General features: G+C 38.0%; 1 protein-coding gene across 1 annotated transcript; it reads left to right on the top strand.

Annotated features, from left to right (window-relative positions):
- The first annotated feature begins 1038 nt into the window (after window positions 1-1038).
- Window positions 1039-23447, top strand: KIF11 (kinesin family member 11). Its single transcript, XM_015811291.2, has 22 exons — window positions 1039-1239; window positions 3545-3677; window positions 5727-5824; window positions 5900-5978; window positions 6162-6347; window positions 6431-6555; window positions 8876-8963; window positions 9515-9757; window positions 10515-10610; window positions 10794-10882; window positions 12652-12739; window positions 13454-13642; window positions 13933-14140; window positions 14310-14482; window positions 15530-15652; window positions 16731-16889; window positions 18393-18532; window positions 19808-20087; window positions 20949-21171; window positions 21341-21495; window positions 21672-21785; window positions 23112-23447. The coding sequence occupies exons 1-22, from the start codon at window positions 1172-1174 to the stop codon at window positions 23235-23237; spliced, it is 3183 nt and encodes a 1060-aa protein (XP_015666777.1). The 5' UTR covers window positions 1039-1171; the 3' UTR covers window positions 23238-23447.

The following is a 23447-nucleotide window of genomic DNA, read 5'->3' on the forward strand; positions in this document are numbered from 1 at the left end:
CGGCCGGTCAGCCAGCTACGGATCCATCTGGTGGTGATGCTGTCTAACCCGCATTTTTCTATCTTATCAAGTAGTAGGTTGTGATCTACTTTGTCAAATGCCTTACTAAAGTCCAAGTAAATTATATCCACAGCATTCCTCTGGTCCACTAATTTTGTCACCTGGTCAAAGAATGCAATAAGATTTGTCTGGCATGATCCGATCTCCTAATTTAAAATCCATTCACTAATACAGTATCTGCATTTCGAAAGGGAAAGACTCTTCTCAAGTCAGGCCCAACTCTAAGTGACTTTTGTTTTTCAAACTTAACAACTTTAAGATGTATGGACTTCAACTCTCAGAATTCCTCAACCAGCATCTTGAAGGCCACACCTATTAAAATTGCCAGGTTCGAAAAACCCTGGGCTGCACGATCCGCTTATAAAAACCCAGTGGGTACGTTGGCAGAAGATTGCGACTGATTGTTAAAATCTAAGCGTCATGGCTATCAGCCCTGGGAATTACATCTCAGATATTTGGATGGAAGTACACAAATAGGAGTCCAGTGTGCAAAGCTATTCTAAACAACTGCGGAATGAAATTTATTGCAAGCTGCATTTTTAACTGCGGCACATTTTCAAATGCTGTAAGTAAGCCCTGAGTTAGAAAGATTCCCCCGCCCTTTTCTGCTTTTTATTCCGCGAGCGAGGAAGACAAAAAGAGTATCCCAATCCCATTAAGAAGCTTCAGATACCTGTACAACCTGTTTATATAGGTCTAGGTACGCTTAATCTTTTTTTGTCGCCTAGTGATGATGTCATAAACAGCCTAGGAGTTCACGCGTATTTAAAAAGTCCCATGGTCCTCTGCGAATCTCGTAACCTCACGCTGATTGGCTGGCACGCAGCTCGAGCGATTCAAAGTGGTCGGCTTCACTTTGGGCGCGCTTCTCTCTCGTGAAGTTGGCTGAGGGGGGGCAAGAATAGCTCAAGCGGTTTCCGCTGAAAGAGGGGCTGCGCTTCTCTTTCTCTCTCGAAGTTTCGGGATCGGCAAGGCTCCGGGATCCCCTTCGGGAAGACGGATGATTCAGAGCTGCCCTGCGCCCTGTGGGTGAAGCGCCGGTTCTCTTCCCAGCTTGGTTCTGTCCGGTCCTGGGTCTTTGCTTTCTTAACTTACCCCGGACGGACCGACGATGAGTTCTTGCGTCAGCGCGAAGAAAGAGGACAAAGGCAAGAACATCCAGGTGGTGGTGAGATGCAGGTCAGTCCTTACGGGGGGTCGCTCCCGTGGGCAGGGATTGTCACTTAACGCGGGGGAGCATCACTCTTGCTCTGATGGTGCTTTCTCCAACGTCTCACTCAGTTTTGATCAGGATTAACCTCCAGGCTTGTAGTCGCGGACATTTGCTTTACTTGGTCTGGATTCAGATTGGATCGCGTTTAGAACAAGCATCTCGTCGTTGAAAGACTTGAGTCAGGATGGAGTTGGTCCTGTTAATTTGGGCTGTAAAGATGAGCCAATCTGGATCTAGCCCTCCCTCCACCTATCATAACAATCAAAATGCTGATTGAAGGACGTTGCAGTCTTGACTAGGAGTAAAGTCCCATTAGTTACCATGTATTCTGAACAATAGTTCTAGGTAGAGTATTCATTTGTCTTCAGAAGTATCTTCCATTGGAAACAATAAGGTTTATTCATCATTAAATATGTCCCTAAGCTTCACTGAAGGGGAAGCACAGCCCTATTATCATGCATCTTGAACTATAGCTTCATATAGAGTATGTATTCAGAGTACCTTCCATTGGAAACAATAGGACTTAATTCATCATTAAGTGTCCTCTTAAGCTTCCTAAGGGTAATTTTTTTTAGTTTTTTATTAGAGTTATGAAGGGAGCAGAATCGGTCTGGAGATAGCATCTTCAACTTGACAAAAGATTATTGATCAGACATTGCTCTGCTATGTATTTTCATATGGACTGAGGTTATTTCATGTACATGTCTTTATTTGGATGCATTTGAATTAGGACCAATGACAGATTTCTTTTCATCCTCATTCTCAATAGGATGTAAAAAGTTAAGATAATAGTTGTTGAAGACTAATTAAAAAAGCAGAATAGTATTTAGGCTTTTTTAAAGAAAACATTTATATGGTATATGCTTGAGCTGGAAGTTTAATAATGATTATATTATTGACTACATTATGGGATGGGCAAACAATAATCAAATTTAGATGGCTGCCAATCTGTTATTCTCTAGGTAACTTACTGAGCAGGATAAACAATATAAAATATAAAAATCAGTAATATAGGTAAAGATCTATTTTAAGAATCTCAAATCATATCCTTAGGCTAAAACATAAGGCTAATTAATTTGCTGCATGGAGGACACTGGCATGAGGCTAAAGCTTGAATCTGAAGAGAATTTATGTGGAGTTATGCAATATGAAGTGTAAGATCTTTGTTGTGATGTGATTTTTGTTGATATTGTCTTAGCTGCTTTGAATGGTGCATATATTTTGAATGAACAGATTTTTGTTATTAACTGAATCTTTTTGATGAACCAGCCAAAGAAACTATTTTTATGCTATGATTGACAATGAAGTACAAAAAAGTGTGGTATGTTCTGTGGACAGAATTGAAGTAATTACAGCTATGCTTTTTTTCTTTTAAATAACCTTTTGAAGGTTATTAATGTCATAATAACATCCAGAATGGCCAGATGTTAATTTTCTAGCTCAGACAATGAAGATAGTTGCCATCTATACATTGATCCTAATTTCAAATGGCTCATATGTAAGGATTTTCAAAATATAAAAATCTGTATTTCAACTCCATTACTTTGCATCATGGAAATCCTAAGTGTTTTTTAATGCTTTTGTTTGATAACAGTTTGGGGTGGGTTTTAGCTTTAAAAAATATTTAATGGGATCCACCCCTTGAACCACATTATTGTGCCTTTACAGCATCAAAAGTAATAAAAAATGTAACTGTAATGATTCAGCATACAGAAAGTTATATGCTTTTTCATGGTGGTTCCAGATAAATCTCATGTAACATTACTAGATCTGTTCATTCTAAATTTTGGGGCCAAGAATAATTATATTTGTAATGATTCAGTCACGTGATACTATGTGATTTGATGGTTTCATGTGGATCCCATCTAAAAAAATAAGTGTCCCTGTCAATCGATGCCTTAGATGTGAAATTTCATACAGTGATGATTGGTTCCTTGACTGAAAAGTTCAGACTGAAGATTTTTGTGATTTGATGAAGTTTCAGATGGATTATGTGTAAAACCTATTCTCAGGTCCATGAGGATCCACATAGCACTTTGTACAGGAACAGTATCAGACCAAATGAAGCCCAACGTGATGTAGTGGTTAAGGTATTATACTGTTCTGTTCCATCTTCAAGTAGGAATGCTAGATTCCAGGTTTGGAATCTTATGGTACTGCATGCATACCAACTAAACTTAAAAGCAAAGGAAACAGGCTTATAGGTCTTGTGCTGATTTGAAACTAGGCTTACACTTACTTCAAATAACGTATGGGAAACTGTTTTTAAAGGCCCTTCAATATATCTGAGCGCAAAGCTAATTCCTACGCTGTAGTGGACTGTGACCATGGAAGGAAAGAAGTTATTGTTCGCACTGGAGGAATGGCTGATAAAACATCAAGGAAGACCTATACATTTGATATGGTAAGTCTTATTTACTGCTTAGTAGGAATATTTAGAACCTTTCCCCCCCATTTTGGCAGTTTAGGAGCAACATCTTTACAATTTCCAGTGGCTAGGTTTGCATGACAAGCTAAGGGAAAAATGATCCATAAATGCTACGGGGTAATGAATAAAGATTTTGTTTCCATGTTCAAGCCCTGGCACCTTCGCTAATAAGGAGCAAGCAGTGACAATTTGGAAAAACATGCCTGAAAGCCCGAGGAATCGTTAGGAGCATGCTAGTTTGATATTGAATATATTATCAAACTAGGGTTCAGTGTTATGTTTATAGTGTCAAGCTCACAAATTCCTGCTACTACTTCGAGTAATTGGAGTGTCCTGATTAGATTTTCCCTTTTTTAAAGGATTAAAAACAAGCCAGACTCTTACTTGGTGTGTCCTGATTTGTGCAGTATGTGAAAGGATGCACTTCAACTGAGATTTCCCTTCATCTCAGTTCTGACCCTTAATTGTGCATCTTATGTATACAGAAGATATAATAGGGAAGGTCTCTTTTAGAATAAATATCAAATGTGAGTTATAAAGAAAGATATTTATTAGAGAAACAAAAAAAATATACATGTTGATATACTTTCACATAAAACTTAATATAGTGATCTTTATCTTTAAACATAATTTGGGATTTCAGTGCAAATGTAGAGTTAGTTGCAGACGATGGAGAGGAGCATCTTGGTAGTATCAGAAAGATGTATTGAAAGATGATATTGGAATCAGAGACTAGTAAAGAGAGGCCAACTTTTTTTAATTGTGAAATATATTCAGTATCTGACATCAGTGGCCCATCTAATTAATCAGGAAATTATTGAAAGACTAGTCCATTTTCTTAATAATTCTGAACTTAAACAGATTCCCTGTTTGGACTTTGTACAGCATAACATAATTAAAAGTTAACTGTGCACATCTATTCAGAAAAAAAGGGATGTTTAATTACTGAAGGTACAAATTTCCATCATTAAGTAGATTTCTAAGAGTACCTAAGAAACAAATCAGATAGAAATTAGTTGTTCTTTCCTTAGCATGGCTGCTACGTGTTCATAGTTTAGAAGTAGCCAGTGCTGTTTATAATCAATACAGATTTATGTCTAAAACTGAACAGAAAGTTCACTTTATCAGTTCTGCTGAACGACTAGCTCCTTTCATTACTTCTTTTGTTGCCTTCAGTTAATTGCCTGAATTTGTTTCCCTGTGCATGTATCTGTTAAATAAGATGATTACAGGCAAATATTGGCTTGGTTTTTATAAATTATGATAGTCTTTTGGGCTCTAGAGTTAAATAGCAGGTTTTTTGGGGGGGAAGGTGGGGAGGAGGGTAAATTTAAATCTCATATTTAACAATAGCACTTAGACTTATATACTGTAATTCATAATAGTTTTGAGAGCCGTGGTGGCGCAGTGGTTAGAATGAAGTACTGCAGGCTAATTCACTGCTCACTCCAGAAGTTCGATTCTGAGCTGCTCAAGGTTGACTCAGCCTTCCATCCTTCTGAGGTCAGTAAAATGACCCCAGATGGTTGGGGTCAATATGGTGACTCTGTAAAGTGCTTAGAGAAAGCTGTAAAGCATTATGAAGTGGTTTATAAATCCAAATGCTATTGCTATTTTACAGCCCTCTCTAAGCAATTTACAGAGTCAGCATATTGCCCCCAACAATCTACAAAAAGAAACCTTAAACTACAGGTTAGTGTGTAAGGTTGCTCACTCATGTTATAAACTACAATTTTTAAAATATGGATTGGTTAATGCTTTATACCAAACCAAGACAACCCGCATTACAGCTTACACAGCACATGTTAAAATATAATTTTTGTGACTGTACAATATAACTATTGTGTCTGAACTTCTAAGGAAACTTCTGAAGTATATTTGTTTTGCAGATAATTACAAAATATAGTTTTAACTTGGTCTATTATAAGATTACTCTAATCTTATGTGTGACTTCAGAGCATTTAACAAGTCCCTTTTTATATCTGGTGTCAGAGTAAGAACAGTTTCTTTTATTCAATAAAATAGGTTTTTGGAGCCCAGGCCAAACAGATTGATGTGTACCGGAGTGTTGTATGTCCAATTTTGGATGAAGTACTTATGGGCTATAACTGCACTGTCTTTGCGTGAGTATTGTGTTTATTTTTTGTTGTTCTCCAAAATATGTTACTGAAGCTAATTTTCCAAATTCCTTTATACAGTTATGGTCAAACCGGTACAGGAAAGACCTTCACTATGGAAGGAGAGCGATCACCTAATGAAGAATATACATGGGAGGAGGTATAAACATTTTAGTGCCTTTCAAGTATAATACTGACACATTCTTACATCCTAACACCTATCTCCAGTCTATGCTTTCTTTGAAGTAAAAGAACTTTTCTTTCTTTTCATACTTATTTGCTAACATTCTAAGCCTGGATTCTAAAATGAGTCGGTTAATACTGTGATATTATTTTTCTGTAGGATCCACTTGCAGGTATAATTCCACGTACCCTGCATCAAATTTTTGAAAAACTTGCAGAGAATGGTACAGAATTTTCTGTGAAAGTGTCTTTGTTGGAAATCTACAATGAGGAGCTGTTTGATCTTTTGAGTCCATCTCCAGATGTTGGGGAAAGGTTGCAACTGTTTGATGACCCACGTAACAAGGTAAAAAAAAAGCAGATGTGTCTCCTTCAAGGTTATGAACTTCTGAATTGGCATATGTATCTTCAGCATTTTGTTTTTGACAGAGAGGTGTAATAATCAAGGGCTTAGAAGAAATAACTGTACATAACAAGGATGAAGTCTATCAAATCCTAGAAAGAGGAGCAGCAAAAAGAACCACAGCTGCTACTTACATGAACCAGTATTCCAGGTAAATAAATAAATATTTTAGAAGGACTCAGCAGCAGGTTTTATATAAGCAGAAGTAAAGCAGAAAAACACAGTTGTTTTGCCATTCTTAGCAATCATCTGCTTTAGTGTAGTTCAAATATTGCAGGATACAAATTCAGTATTAATAATACAGAACCTTTGGAACTATTTCAGCTGCAAATAATGTTTGGTGCATTACTGTGACCTTCTAAGATTCTGGATGTCCTTCAGGCAACCATCCCTGCCGATGTGCTGCTCTTTTGCTGAGCAGGGTCAATTCAACCTGAAGGACAACCTTTTCTAAACTTAATTTCTCTCTGGTCAAGTCTGATTGAGAAATGTAAAATGTTCAAATATTTTAAAATCTTGAGAATATATTGGGGGAATAAAAACATTCAATTTTTGAAAAGAGGGACATACATAATAGTTTCTAATGCAATCTATTGACTTTAACCTGACTATTTTACCAGCATAAAACTCATTGTTGGTACTTTAATTTAAAAAAGAAAATTACTAAATGAAATAAACAGATTTTTCTCACAACATCTTGGTGGAGATTTCTGCTGTTTTTTCTTTTGGCATTTTGAAAATGCCAGAGGAGAACAGGGCAATGAGTTCTCTGTTTCCAGATCTTAAACTGTGTATCTATGACAGTCTTCTCAGCAGAGATCTGAAATATGCTAAAAAGGAGGAGCTTAATCAATTGGAATGCAGAATCAGGTTACTTATATCTGTATCTCTGATTCAAAGATGGTTAGAAGGCAAGCGATGATTCACAAACAGCCAAATCCTTGTCCATTTTTCTGTTCAGATTTCAGAGAGATCTTAGACTTGGGAAACCTCCTATCCAGACCTCTGTATGTCATTGCATATATTCGTGCAGCTTATGCCGCTATGAACTTTGTTATGATATGAAAAATAATTGGGTGCTCAATTTTAAGGTTCCAATAAAGTACTTCCCAAATGTTTATCCTTCACAATTTATGTTGCTTTCTAGAGCCTTCACCAGTATTAAATCAACAAATAAAGGTAGCTTGTATAAAGTCAACAAATAAACTGAAATCCTTGTATCCAGCATGGATTGGAGTCTTTTGCAACCTATGTAAGGAGCTGTGTTATGAGATAATTAGTTTTTGCAATGGCTAGAAGAGGAAATAAAGCAGGGACTCTGCCAAAGTTAATCAAAGAAAAACGAATGAAGTAACAATTTCTTCTGAACTATTTTTCTCAATAAATTTCTATTGGATTAGTCATGAGAATGCAGCCACTTGCACAAATTTAATGTAGTTCAATGAGTGTATGATGCTGGGGGATATCTATGCCCTCTATATTTTAGGTAATGGCAATAAAAAGCATTAGCTATTTCTGGATACAATTCTTCCTGAAAGTTTATACCTCTTTCCAGGCTTAAGGTCCCATTGAAATGCATTTGAAATAGCCAACTAATTAAGAGTACCAGAAACATGAAAAGAAGGTGTTTCCAGCTATTCTACAAAAAATAAATAAATAATTCTTAGAAAACCGTATACAATTCTGCATTGTGGATTGGCAATATGTAGGATATGACCATTTGCAGTGCTTGAAACTCTTATTTTTTATCCTAATAATAGGCTTGCAGAGAAACCAAAAAGCAAAATTGAGTTTGTTGGGATCAACAGCTTTTTAGCTGTCTTACTGATCAAGCATTTCCTGCCCTCTCTTCTACCAACATATGAGATCCTGGTCTTGATTTTGCGCCACCTGTCTAAAACGCAGCACAAAATATCCTATACTTATTTCTAGCTCATATCTTGGAATGAGAAAGGAGTGGAAAACAAGCTTTGATCCGCCAATTATCTTCAGAGATCTCAAATGCTAATCAATTTGCTTCCAAATGGTATGGGTGTCAGAGAGTTCATTAGTTTTGTTTGGGAAAGAAATCCTAGGTCGGGTCTGCAACCTCAGCCAGCTAAGGTTGCAGACCCCTGGCCTAGGCTCATCAGCTAAGACTTTTTCTTTAACAAGCGAATGGACTCATTTTAATTGGCTCAGTAAAGCATTCTTGATTTAGTCGTATTTTATGAACGTGCTTAACATTTTACTTCAGTCAATTCATGGTCATATACCCTTTACTTTAGAGGGCTGAGAAAAGGCGCAGAATGTCTTTTCTAATCTCAAAGATGTTTTGGGATTTGTCTGACCCAAAAAAGTCATGGATCAAAAGTTGGTTTAGCATCCAACCAAATTGACTATTGCTTGTAATTGCTGTCCAACAGGTAAAAATCACATGGCAAAAGATTATAATACTCACTAGAACATTTCTCTGTTGTCTCAATTTGTAGCCGATCCCATTCAGTGTTTTCCATCACATTGCACATGAAAGAAACAACATATGGAGAAGAGCTTGTGAAAATTGGAAAGCTAAACTTGGTGAGTTTTAACACATGGTATTGCTGCACCGCATCAGATTATTCTCAATAATACAGAGATGGCAGAATACCACTGTTTGAAGGGAAGTTACATTGCAACAGCAAACAGACTGTCACAAAACCAAGAAATGGATTTGTTGTGATCTTAAAAATGCTAATAGGTGTCCTACCCTTTAGGACGACAGAGAACAGATCTTTCCATTTGAATTCCATTGTTGGGGATTTGACATTTTAATCCCATATTCTGTATCATCTCAGATTTCTACCTACTAATGCAGGTACCTTCTCCCCTCACCCCAGGGTATAATTGAGGACTTGTTGGGTTTGTAATTCTCCAATTGTTGATTGCATATCATAGCATCCTAAACTATGGTCCACCTTATCTATGTTTGTTGGAAATTGTAAATGCAAATACCCTCAGATATAGTTGTGTTAATTTTCATCTGATTAGGGATTAGCAGTAATTGTTGGTTACCAAGGTTGAATATAATTTGTTGACTTCTCCTTGTGACTACTACATACTGATTGTGACTTAGATAAGTTTATTTGTAGGTTGATCTGGCAGGGAGTGAGAATATAGGTCGTTCTGGAGCAGTTGACAAAAGAGCTCGTGAAGCTGGAAATATCAATCAATCTCTGTTGACGCTGGGTAGAGTCATTACTGCTCTTGTTGAAAGAACTCCACATATTCCATATAGAGAATCAAAGCTTACCAGAATCCTACAGGACTCTCTCGGAGGACGCACAAAAACATGTATAATTGCAACTGTTTCTCCTGCATCAATCAATCTTGAGGTAAGGTTCTTTCAGGTAATGTATTATGAGTGACATCAGTTGGACTTCCAGAATAAATTAGATTTAGAAGATTATAAGATTTAATAAGCATTATGAGAAGACATAGATCACTAGAGAACACTATAGAATTTGAACAGGTGGAAGGAGAAGAGAAGAGAACAATTAGCAGTAAGATGGGTAGATTCAATTACAGCATGGATGGGTGTACCATTGGAAGATCTGACGGGACAGATTGGGGACAGCTTACCTTGGAGAAAATCTATCATTTGGCTTGCAAGGGTTAAAACTGTCTTGATGGGCATAATAGACTTAATAAAAGTTCTATTAATAGACTCTTGATCTATTCTGGTTTATAGTATTATTAAATTTATTTGCTGCCCATCTCACTGTCGGGCAGTTCTAGGCAGCTTACAACAGTAGAAGGTAAGATTATAAAAAAAATGTAATTAGTAAAACAATGAAGCAATAAAAATAAATGAGAATACAGCAATTCTGGTTTATATGCCATCTTTCAGAACAGAGTTTTCCCAAGGCAGCATATGAATCGGTAGAATGCTTTGTAAATCACAATAAATGCCATTTCTCTAGAGAAGCCCAGCAAGATATTTCTAGAGTGAAGCTCCTTGTATTTTTCAAGAATTCTTTTTTTTATGCAGAAGTGGTTACAAAAAGATGACTTGCTCAGCATTTTTTACTTTTATTTTAAAAGTATCTAAATTTAAATTTATTTAAATTTATTTTGTCTTTTGTACCACAGGAAACTCTGAGTACTCTAGAATATGCCCACAGGGCAAAGAATATCATGAATAAACCTGAAGTGAATCAGAAACTCACAAAACGGGCACTCATTAAGGTTCAGTACCCTTTCATTAAGTATAAATGCTTTCTAAATTTTCCCTGCTGTGTTGCAGTGTGAATGCATGATAGTAGATTGGATTTTTTTAACTGGCCAGGCCAAAAATATAAGTTTATGAGATTATGGATTCCAGCTGCTTCAGAAGATACATTCCAGCATTGTGCTGATATTTTTTCACAGGAGTATACCGAAGAGATTGAACGCTTAAAACGAGATCTTACTGCAGTACGAGAGAAAAATGGCGTCTATATTTCTCTGGAAAATTTTGAGTGAGTACTTGGCTCTCCACAAAGACTGACAGCTTAGGGCAAACATCACCTCATGATCAATTTTATAAAAAAATAAGCACCATCTCTCTCCAGTCAGGCAGGATCATGTACTGTTGTGTTTCCTGACAGAATGTAGGTAGAGTATAATTTGTAGAATGTGATAGAGCGACAGGATGCAGCTCAAACATCACATATGAGAGGAATGTCATATGCCTCGTACATCAGTATTGTTTCAAAGCAATCCTAGCTAGCATTTCTTACTGAAAAAGCTTGAATGATGCTAATCAGAGCAGGGCAAAAAAGGATTGGGTCGAGGGCCACTTTCAGAAGAGTAGGGCAACATTCCATTATGAGCAGATTTCTAAAATTAATTCCTTCAGAAACAGGCTTCTGTGGTGTGTTGGCTATTGAGAAATGAGGTTCTAACATTTTGGAGGAAAACCCTGAGGTATATTAAAATACAGCATATTTTTTTTTGAAAGAGGGAAATCCCCAGTCATAGGTCATTGTGAATTAAGATACCTGGTGGCTATAGAACACTGAATATTATTTGGAAAAGAAAGGAATCTGAGGGGTTAAAATGTAATGGAATTCCCCAGAGCATAGCTCTATAGCAGTGATGGCGAACCTTTTAGAGAGTGAGTGCCCAAACTGCAACCCAAAACCCACTTATGCATTGTCGGGTGCTGGGTGGGTGTGGCCCATTGGCTGGGTGTGGCCCATTGGGTAGGCGTGGCTGCGGTGATAACGGCAGACTGAGTGGGACTAAAAAGTTCAATCAATCAATTCCAACTTTGCAAGATCTTTTTTTTTCCCACAAGAAGTTGAAATTGACTGATTGATTGAACCTTTTTTTTTCTACACGGCGGCAGAGGCCTAAAGCGAAAAGGTTTTATAAAACCCAGCTGAAGGTCTAGGACTGGGACGATGGCGCGCGTGCCCACAGAGTGGGCTCTGAGTGCCGCCTCTGGCACCCATGCCATAGATTCGCCACCACTGCTCTATAGCAAGCTAATTGAATTTTAAACCTTTTGGATGTCCAGATAAAAATCAGAATATATACTACCTGGTCCCACTTATTCCCTCTTTAATGAGCCAAGGTGAGGAGCAACAAAATAAGGTTTTAAACATGGTCGCTCAGAGTCAGAAGGGAAGTGACAACATGATTGGATAAAATCTAATATATGGAGAAGGAAAAAATATCTGGATGAAGGAATGTGGCAGCATGAATAATTATAGAAAGTTGAACATAACTGGAACAAAGGATAGAAATGGAGGAATAAGTTGACTGATAAGTCTCTTGGTTCAAAGCATCTTCAAGAAAGATATAACTAATATACTACAAAATTTATCAATTATACTGAATAGAAAATTCCCCTTTATGGAAGTCCTGGTATACCTAACAACAGAACACAACTCCTAGCTCAATTGTTAAATAAGTTATAGGATCATTTACACTTGCATAATCTCATTGACTATAGTGTAAATGGTCAATTCTGTTTATTGTGAACTGCTTTTAGATTTTTAATAAGCAGTATCTAATGTTTTAAATAAATAGCAATAAGATAAATGTATAGTTCAGGCAGAAATGACTATCAATAGCTAGCAATATGAGGAACTTGAAGCATGATACTTGAAAAACAAGAGAACAATTTAGTGATCAGAAATGAACAGCTATATTTCTCCTATTTCCTCTTAAAGTTATCTTATTGCTTAGCCCGAAATTAATAAGACTACATCACTGTTAACATTAGTTGACTTTTTTTTAGTGCTCTTAATGGGAAAATAACAATTCAGGAAGAGCAAATTGCAGACTACATTGAGAAAATCACAGCCATGGAGGAAGAATTGAAAAAAGTAAGTGAACCCAGTACATTTTCCTTATCTTTTGGGATGATTCTCTGATGGTTAGGAAGCTCTAGCATGCTCATCTTTTCACAAAAATCTGTAGTGGTTTTTCTTTCACAAGAGCCAATAATTTAGCCATCATTTCCAGTTCTGTCACTTTATTAAATGTTCCTCGATAGTAGGTATCATAGGGTCTTTCCAGTGCTGAGCATACAGTCACCGTTATATATAGAAGTAAAATGCCGTGTAATTTTTTTTCCAGCACTTTATACATTAAGGCCTAACATTAACTCTCTGGTCTGAACTGTATATTAATTTTCAAGATTATTTGAATTAAATTATTAATTTCAGTCCAATATTACTTAGCTTTTTTTTTTGTAGGTCCATTAGTTTGAAAGTCATTACCAAGTAGAAACAATACAATTACAGAAATATGAAATAGGGAGTGGAAATCAAGCTGGAACTTTGCTTCGATCAGCTGTAATACCTTAAAAAAACATGTCAGCATGCGTGCACACACCTACATATGTACATACGTATGTATGTATTGTATATATGAAGAAGCTCCTGAATGAGCCATGTGAGTTTTTGCCAATTTTTGCTGCACAAACAGCAAAAAGGAAGAGGTAGAATCACACAAAAGCCCTTAAAGGCCATATTTGGACTGCAGGTAACCTGTCCTTACCCTCATTATCTTTATGAGTATATGTTGTCTTGATTCAGGTTGCCGAGTTATTTACTGTTCAAAAAGATGAAATGGAAAAGTGCCAGGCAAACCTACAAGCCAGGGAAATGGAACTGGAAGTTACCCAGAAAGACCTGGAAATTACCAAGGTTCTTCTTGCTGAAGAAGAATATGTGGCCTCGGCTTTAGAGAACTCAGAAGAAAAACTTCATGGCACTGCTACCAAGGTCAGACAATACAACATACTAGTATTGTTTTTAAAAATAGATTGCTTGCTAGATTAAGACAATTGTATTTTAAATGGTCAAAGATAGACCATTTCAGAGCTTCAGTAGCTCTTACAGTTCTGAAGGAATAGTGGACTTTTAGTGTCATTTTTGATGAAGCCAGAATGTCTTTGCCAACGGGATGATAGGTGCATTTTGTGGACATTTTGTGTGTGTAGGTGTGTGTGTGTGTGAAAGAGAGAGAGAGAGAGGTGATATTTGAAGACTATCAATCTTTTTTTCTGCCTTAGCTGCTTACTACCGTTAAAGAAACTACCAATGATGTGTCCGGTTTGCATGCAAAATTAGATCGGAAGAAAGCAGTTGAGCAGCATAATGTGGAAGCTCAAAAGACATTTATGGATCACATGAATATACTCTTTGACAAAATCCAGAACTCTGTGAAAAAGAACTATAAGAATCAGCAGGAGATGCTAGACTCTTACACCTCCTCAGTTAGTAAGTGTTTCTATTCAACTTTACATGGCAATAAAGTTAACACACACCTGACATGCCAAAACCTTGATTCAGACTTGTTTGAGAAATCAAAACCATTACCAAATCATTGTTGCCCTCTAGTAAGAAGGGCACTGGGTTAAATTGTTATAACTCATCTTTTTCTTGTTAGATGATCTTCTGTCCACCAGTTTTTCAGCATTTGGAGTTACCGCAGCAGCTATAGATGCAGCATTCACTTCGGTAAAGGAAATGGTTTCTACTGAAGTGTCCCTAGCTGCTGAAAAAATGCTGAATCAGGACACACTGACCTCCAAAAATAAAAATGACCTGCAGAAAACGATTGTAAGTACAAGTGACATAAAGTAGAATAACGTTTCGGTTATTTGCTGTTAAAGTATAAGCCTGAAACAAAAGAAGGAGCCTATTACCCAGAGTTGGAGGTTCCATGTGGTTTTCAAATGAGGCAACAGATAGACATTATGACTACAGTAAGACAGATTTTGGTACAGCCTTTCTTTATCCCGTGTCATGAGCATAAAAGCTAGGAAGTTTGATGATTAGATACTTGGGGCAAGTTCCTACTGTGTTTCCCCAAAAGTAAGCCCTAACTTGATTTTTGGGCGTGGGCCTAATATAATCCCTACCCCCAAAATAAGCCCTAGTTTTGGGGCAAAGCGCACACCTAAAAATCAAACGGTGGGGGTGGAGCTGCCCTACATGCCCCACGCCTACTTATCAGGCCTCCGATGAATCAACACCTGTCTCTCCTTGCTGGCCCACTTCTTCTGTGGCGTCCCCCAGCCTGCATTTCGCAGTCAGAGACCTTCCGGAAAGGCCTCTGACTGCAAAATGCACTCCGGAGCTCCATTCTCAGCTGCAGAATGAAGCTGCTCCTTTGACCACAGAAGAAGTGGGCCGGTTGGGAGGGGCTGTTAATGCCGCTACCATGAGGTGAGTGGAAAAGATGCCCCCGAAAATAAGACCTTGTGCATCTTTTGGAGGCAAAAACAAACAAAAAAACCCGGGCCTTTTTTCGGGGAAACATAGTATGTTATAGCAGAATGCAAATAAGGATGTCCTGAAATGCAGTGCTACAGAAGGAACAGAAAATTGTGTATTTGGCATATTCATGAGTATTTCTGCCTATTGTCTTCCATAAAATTTCACTGGAGATTTATTAGGTGCCATGTCAGCTCTTGGGAAAGCATCTTACATTGGAGGAAGCTTGGCACCAAATTGATCTTATTGATTCCTAACGTGTGAGAAATAATTTGGTTAATTTGGAGGAGTTCTAATGTCTTTAGTCTTTCCGCAATTCTGTTTTCTGATTGGGTCTCAATGTTTTCTTCGTTGGAAGCAATGAGTTCACTACCTTGTCTGCTCTTCTAGGAGGAACATGCATCTGGACTGGATAAGGCATTAAGTAGCCTGACTCCTGTGGTACAACTTGTGCTGAGTATAAACTCTCAGCTGCAGGAACACTTCAAGAAAAATTCATCCTTGGCAGAAATGGTAAAAAGCATACCTTGAAGTACTATAATTGTTGAATGCTAGCACAAGGATTAGGAACCTTTAGTCCAGTGCTTCTCAACCTTGGAAACTTTAAGACGTGTGAACTTCAAACTTTAAGACGTGTGGGAAATTCTGGGAGTTGAAGCCCACACATCTTAAAAGTTCCTAAAGTTGAAAAAAAAAACACTGCTTTAGCCTTTCAACCTAATCCAATCCATGAGAACAAACACCAAGATGCCAGAGCTTTTATTAGGGCTCTTCCTCCCCCTTGCAAGGTAAACCACTTCATTTGTAGTCCAGTTCCATGCTTTGCCCCCTTGGGGAAGGCACTGAACAGTCACAGTTGTCAAGAGCAATGGAGCTTAGAGGTGGTTAAGATGGAGTTCCCTCAGTCATACGTGTGCTTGTATTTGGAGAAACCACCAGGTCACTGATGATGATATAAATAGAACTTCCATTTGCTGACAGGAAAAGCCAAGGGACATTGCCTATTTTCTCCTGCAGGCAAAATGTTTTCTCCTGCATGAACACTTTATAAACAGGCAGTGCTTTTGAAATGGGCTAAAAGTCTACCAATCCCCTGCACTATCTACCTATTGGGCATCTGGAAGTTGGATCCTCTTTCCCACCCCATCTCTGGGACAGCTTTTGTCAATCTCAAGCCCTCCAGCTGGAGTGAACTAGAAGTCCCCTCCTGGTATTTCTAGATCATCTGGATAATTCCAGATTGAAGGAGACTGAAATGTCTCAGATCTGCTCATGGGTATTTGGCAGGAGGACAAGTGGTAAAACCTTATTGCGAAATCACAACACAAACCCTGGAGTCTGTTATGGTGTTGCCATGCATGTCTTGACATGTTTTCATCATCATGAATGGAGCATGGCAATTTCTATTTGTTTAGGGGGGACCATAGATGACGCCTGTGGTCCCACCTAAATGAATAGACCTGCCATGTTTCTTTTTAAAAAAAAAAAAGTTCAACACATATATACACATCACACTAGTATTATTTAGAAAAAGCCAATAAATATTAATGTGCCTTTGAAAACTGATGTGATCTCTTTTTCTGATTGAAAGATTACAGGCTATAAAGAAGAACTGGCTACCTTCTTCCATGATCATTCTCTTGCTTTGAGTAAACTACACGAAGACAGTTCCCAAATGTTTTCTCAACTTCAGAATAATTATGAGAGCTTGCAAGAACAAGTCAAACTGACCAAGATGGCACAGAAAGCGGTATTTTTTTCCGTTTGTAGCACAAAATTATCAAGCCAGTGTCCATAGGAGGTCCATAGTGCACTAGAATATAGAAGTAAGGTAGTTTTTGCTATGCTATTTAAGGAACCCTGCTAGGTTCTGCTGGCTCTGCCAGCCATTGTGCCTTTCTCTATCCTAATTATTACTATTGCATGTTGCATATGGTCCAGCGTGGCCTTCTTAAGAGACAGGTAACTAGTTTTCTGGACTTCTGCTGCTGTTATGCAATTGCACTTGAAAATAATAGGAGGACAGCAAGTTCCCTACCCTTGTCCCAGTGCCTCTTTCAAATTTTATATTTCTGTTTCCACTACCAATACAAAAATTTGCTTGCCTGCAGGGTTCTGGCAATGATTCCCAAAGTATACAGTATACAACGGGTCCCCAACCTATGGGCTGTGGCCCACTACCGGGCTGCGGCCTCTTGGCCAGCGGGCTGCTGAAATGGCTGACTGCGCACTCCTCGCACTAGCGCCGACGGCCCCATTTGCACATGTATGCGTGCACGAATGGTCGCTAGCACCGGGCGAGTGTGCGCGGCCCATTCGTGCATGCACGAACGGGGCTGCTAGCGCCGGGTATGCATGGCCTGTTTGTGCATGTGTGAACAGGGCCGCTAATGTCATGCCAGTGCACATGCTACTGTTTGTGCGCATGCATGAGTGCGCACCAATTTGAAAGCTGCTCTCGCTCCCTCCGGGCTGCGAGCCCAGAAAAGTTGAAGACCTCTGGTATACATAGTTCTGGTTGGGTCCATTTTGTGAACATTCGGTTGTTTGTTTTGATTTTCCACTTATATTTTCTACTTCTGTTTCTTTTATTGTAAGAACAATAATACAACCAAACGAAGAATGGGAGGAAAACATGGGAACATAGGTTAGCTTCATGTGTACAAATGCCTTCTAGTAATATGGATGCTAACATTGTTCATATTTCTTCTTAAAGTCACAAATACATATCAAGTCAAAAGCGTTCAAGTAGGTTGAGAAGAACTTTGAATGTGTCATTTCTTGTGCACATTTAGGAGTGGAGGGGGATTTGGCTGTACCTAAGAAGGGGAAAATGTGCTTATTGAAAAAGGGCTAATCAGGATAAGCAGTACTATATATACACATATATATTTGTTTCATCCTTCATAGTAACTTGGAGGTGGGGTTGTGTTTGTCTATAAATTCCATTTTAGGGTTGTGAGTCTGCTTCTTCCAGGAAGCAGATTGGATAGAGAAAGTTGGGTTTTGCCCATATCTAGCAGACTTTTTCATCCCATTTAACTCCTGAAAGGTGGAATTTTTTTCCTTGAACTGTCTCTAAGGCAAAATATTCAGCTCTCTAAAGAGGTACTGTTCTGTATTAAGTATTAACTGAAAAATGCAACTGAAGCACATTTGAATAAATGTGAGCTTCCTGCATGCTTTCAAACTATTTTACTAGTACAGTTTTCCTTAGTAATATTTTTTTTCAATTTTCCTTGATTCATACTAGGGTACAGCCCAACTTATTGCTTTGCTGCAAAATCAGCTAAGCATGCTTGATCACCAAACTCAGCAGAACTTCAGCCAAATCCTAGAGAAAGGTGGAAGCCTAAAGAAGAACATTAATGATGTACAAGAAAATATAATTGTGTAAGGAAGCTTTTTAACTTACTTTTTTTCTGAAATATGTTTGAAGGATTATTGTAATATTCTGCAGTGCTTGAGACTGATCCCGATAATTCTTGGGCTAAAACTCTCGTATTCCTTATCATAGACTCAAGCATCCATGGAGCAACTCTGCTTCAGACTAAACCTGTATAATTGTCACGAATGAAGGCAGATAAACATGTCTCAGGATAATGATGCAAGATTGAATTTGAGTTGGTCACCACGACCAGAGATTTACTCTTCCGAGTTTTCAGACTCATGCTGGAGCCCATCTTCAGGGAACTTCTCTCTACTGGAATATGCGCTTTGGGCTGTTCTTTGAGTCGTGTTTATGTGGTACCTTCCTATTGGCTGATTGGTGTGTTGATGGCTGGCGATTGGTCCTTGGCTCCTAAGTACTTGATAAACTGGTGGTAAATCAGCACTCCTGTTAACAGACAAGGAGGCCCCTTTCCCAGGCTCCAATCATTTACATGAAGCCTGGGAAAGGGGCCTCCTTGTCCTTACCACCAGCTTATCAAGTACTTAGGAGCCCAGGGCTTGGCAGCACAAGGAAACAACAGCCAGTTGCCAGCCATCAACACACCAATCAGCCAATAGGAAGGCACCACATAAACACGACTCACAGAACAGCCCAAAGCGCGTATTCCAGCAAAGAGAAGTTCCCTGAAAATGGGCTCCGGCATGAGTCCAAAGCTCGGAAGAGTAGATCTCTGGACCTGGTGACTGACCCAAACCCAATCTCACATCTGTATAATTGTATTGTCAAGGTAGACATTTGGAAATGGGAGATTGAATTTGAATTTTATTTCACTCAAAATGAATTGAGTGAAATAAAATAGACTCTTTTGCTACTCCCCTTTATTGACTAATGTCAATTTCAGGAACAACTACTACCCTTATGCATTGCATGGTTTTGATCTCCATCTCAATAACACCTTTGAGAAACAAAGGCAGGGGTGGACCTCTTTGAGGGATGGACAGCACTTTTTAAAAAGAATATTTCAGGATGTTCAAGTTAAAGTAGGGCTTGTGTGCATTTGCTTTTAGCGTTTTTATTGAAAAAATGGCAAATACTGTATGTTCCCCACTTGTACTCCAAAATAATGCCATAGAGAGCTGTTCCAGAATGACTGGATGCTGTAATAAAATTCAGTGAAATTAGCAATTTAGGTGAAACATTGATTTGGTTGTTGTTTCAGTCTTAGACTATATGATTAGTGCTTGAATAATCTGTTGCTAAATCCTTTTATTTAGGCAGACTATTGGCCTTGTCAACTCTACCACTTCCCAGCAGAACAAGATGATTCCAGTTCTGGATGACTTTTCCCAAGAGATCAGGCAGTCCAGCCATGATAATGTCAAGATGCTTTTGGAATCAGGCAACCACGTTAAAAATCTGGGCCGTAATTTGCGAAACACATGTAAAGAAACAACTAGCTGGGCTGAAATGGCAACTGCAGAGATAGACTCTGTACTTGATCAACAGAGAGATTTTCTCAACCACCAGAATGAACACCTACAAAACATGTATAAGGTAATTCTAAATCTTACAACCTGGTGACACCTAGATCATCGAAAGACTTTTTAAACATAGAATTTTATGACAGGTATATCCAGAGAGTCCTTGACTGACGGCCATAATTGTACCCAAAATTTCCATTGCTAAGTGAGGCAGTTGTTAAGTGAGTTGTGCCTCATTTTACAAACTTCTTTGTCACAGTTTTAAGTAAATCACTGCAGTTGTTAAGTGAATCATGCAGTCGTTAAGCGAATCTGGCTTTCCCCCCAGCTGGGAAGGTTACAAATAGTGATCACATGACCGCGGGACAGTGCAACCATCCTAAATACATGCCAGTTGCCAAGCGCCTGAATTTTGATCATGTGACCCACAATGGTCATTAGTGGAAAAACTGGTTCCAAGTCATTTTTTTCAGTGCTCTTACAACTTTAAACGGTCACTAAACAAATGGTTGTAGGTTGAGGATTACCTGTATATAATTGTTTGGACCATATGATCCAATGTGTTCTCCCAGGAACGGCTATTTTGATAGCTCTCTCCCTTTAATCAGGGAAGCCTGGAAGAAGGACCCAATTCATGTTTTCCCACACTCAAGCAGTCTCTTTTCTAGAAATAATGGTGGTTCATATGCTTGGAAAGGACCATAAATTGTTGTTGTATATCAGACATGTCAAACTCGTGACGTCGCACAGCGTATTGGGACGTTTTTTGCCATTGCCGGCAATGGGGTGGGCAAGGCTTCCAGATGATGCGTCCAGCCTGTGGGCCGGCAGTTTAACACCCCTGTTGTATATTGAGTAATAAGGTTCATTCAGTCAAACCTGCAGTTTATAATATTGAAGATCTGGTTTCCTAACATAGTACCTTTGCTTCCAGGATCTCAATGACAACTGTAATGCATCAGAAGCCAAAGTGACAGACCACGTGAAGAGACAAAAAGAGGCTGAAGATGTCATCCTCAAGAGGCTTCTTGACCACTTGCAGAATGATCGAGATGTGCTTACCGAACGGAAAGACCTGCTCCTTAAAGAATCAGAGGATGGTTTAGCTCACATTAATGGCTTCCTGACTGAGGAACTTAAAGCGGATCTCCCAACAGGTATTTGGAGAGGAAAAATTAGTTCTGCAGACTTTAGAGGGAGCCAAAAAAAAGAGTAAGAGCTATCTAAAATCAGTTTTTAAATCCAATAAGAAAAAGATGGCTTTGTTGTCTTAGGTTGCTATAGTGCACTGTGTTTATTATCTCTTAAATGGATCTTTTTCTAAAGGAAATACTCCACAGCGGAAGGACTACTGTTACCCAGTAGCAGTGGTGAAAACAAAACCTCGTGATCGCTTGCTTGAAAAATTAAGGCAAAAGCAGATGAAGCTGACACCTACTATAAAGCCTGCTGAAGCCATGAAAACTGATACCTTGGTTGAGGTAACTACAGATAGTAAGGGGTGGAGAAATAGCTTGCTTCTCCCAAAGGGTGGTGCTTAAACTGCTAAATTGCTGCAGAGTGAATTAACTGTACAGAGGATTGCTCCTGCTCTATTTAACTTGTAGAAATGGTTTATCTACACTACCACAATTGGCTAACTGTTGTCTGTCCCAAGGATTCTTTGGTGGACGAAGAAGAAATAAGAGAAACTAATGAGAGCCTTTACAGTGAAAAATCCTACTTGGAGACTAGTTTGTGTATTCAGACTAATGGTGTGCCCTTTTTCCAGGTAATTTATGTCTTTTTGTGTTGACTTGATCAGGAGATGTATATTTTTCCAATAATTTTATTAAGAATTATGAAGAGAAAATTAACAAAGAACCTAATACAAGAATGTTTTTTTTTTTTAAAAAAGATAAAGTGTAGAAAGGAAACATCCCCAAAAATGGTAAGAAAAGAAAACTTCCCCCAAGATAATATTCAACATTAACAATTTATTGCTGTCTCTTAAATTACAACAAATCTTAATTCCATGCCTCATCCCATTTTCTATAAACTCATCTCTAAATCTTTAGGTCTCCTTATTGATTAATAAAGATCCAAACAAAATTAATAGAAATACCTGCCAGTATATTATAAGTATATAATCCTCCTTTCCATTTAGTCTAAATACTCTTCATCCATCTCTTAACAAAAGTAGTAATAAAAATTGAAAGCTATTAAACAAACATCATCTGCAATGATAACTCTTATTTAGATATCAGAAAATGGTAATTTAAATATTACAAATTCATCCATTACACCACTGAACATTTCGAAGAGAAATAATCCAATCCAGATGATCATCAAACATCACCAAAGATAGCAACTCATTATTTTACCACAGTCATATAAATCGATTTTATAGTTTTTTTCCTTCTTCCTCCCAGCCATGCTTAAATCTCTTGAATAAAATTCTGGTTTCTTTGCTCTTCTCTTGAAGTTCTTACCATCTTGATCTAAGACTGTACTTTCCATGAAGTAACTCCAGTAAATGTCTTTTATTTCAATTTAAAAGGATAATTCACCTCATTGTTTGGTTACATTATTTGTATGTCTTTTTTGATTTGTGACTGATTATTCAATTCCACTTGTAGATCTGGTATTTTCATCTCTTGTAGGTTGTAATTTTTAAGTCCACCTCCAAGTCCATTTTAGTTGTCTTCAAAGAAGATTGTTCATCATCTTAACATTTTCCAGTAAACAGTTAAAAAGCTCACACTCACTTTTCATGCCCAGAGATCAAGTTGTCTTTAAAGTAACCATCATGTGCTTTAGTAATTGACCCTTCAAAGATGTTTTGCACCAAAATGTAAATAAAATAGAATTTTCCCAAACAAGATCTTTCTAATTACACTGGATAATTTTTTTTCAAAGGTTTTGCTTACTGAAAAACTTTTGGTGATAAGTTGTTTAGATATTTTCATATGCCAGAGAGTATTTCTGTTTGCCAGTAAACTATCTGAGGCAATATATTGCCAAAATGATGACACAACTATAAAATGGAACTGATATAACGCTTTCCCAGCACTTAGTAAAAGTAATAAATAATAACGCAAGCTCTTTAACTTTACAGCATAAAAGAAGTGTCAAAAAGAATAAAGAGAACAAATCAGCATTCTTCCTGGAAAAGGCCAAGGAGGAGGATTCAGCAACTCCATCTGTTTCAAACTCAAAATATCCCTTAAGAGTCCTCAACTAAGAATGTACAATATCTTGCTTTCTGTTTCTTTCCATCCTTGCAAGCTTTATCAACCTAATAGCTTGCAAAGCTTATGCACATGGCTTTGTAGTCAATGTCCCAGATTTGCTTAGATAGAGATCTCATCAACACAGGATCCCTTTTATAAAATGTAATTTGCTTAATTTTTATGTTTTACAGATTTTGAAATGTAATAAAGAAAAACTAATA

The sequence above is a fragment of the Protobothrops mucrosquamatus genome, unplaced genomic scaffold, assembly GCF_001527695.2.
Source record: "Protobothrops mucrosquamatus isolate PMUCROS unplaced genomic scaffold, P.Mucros_1.0 scaffold36, whole genome shotgun sequence".
NCBI lineage: Eukaryota > Metazoa > Chordata > Lepidosauria > Squamata > Viperidae > Protobothrops > Protobothrops mucrosquamatus.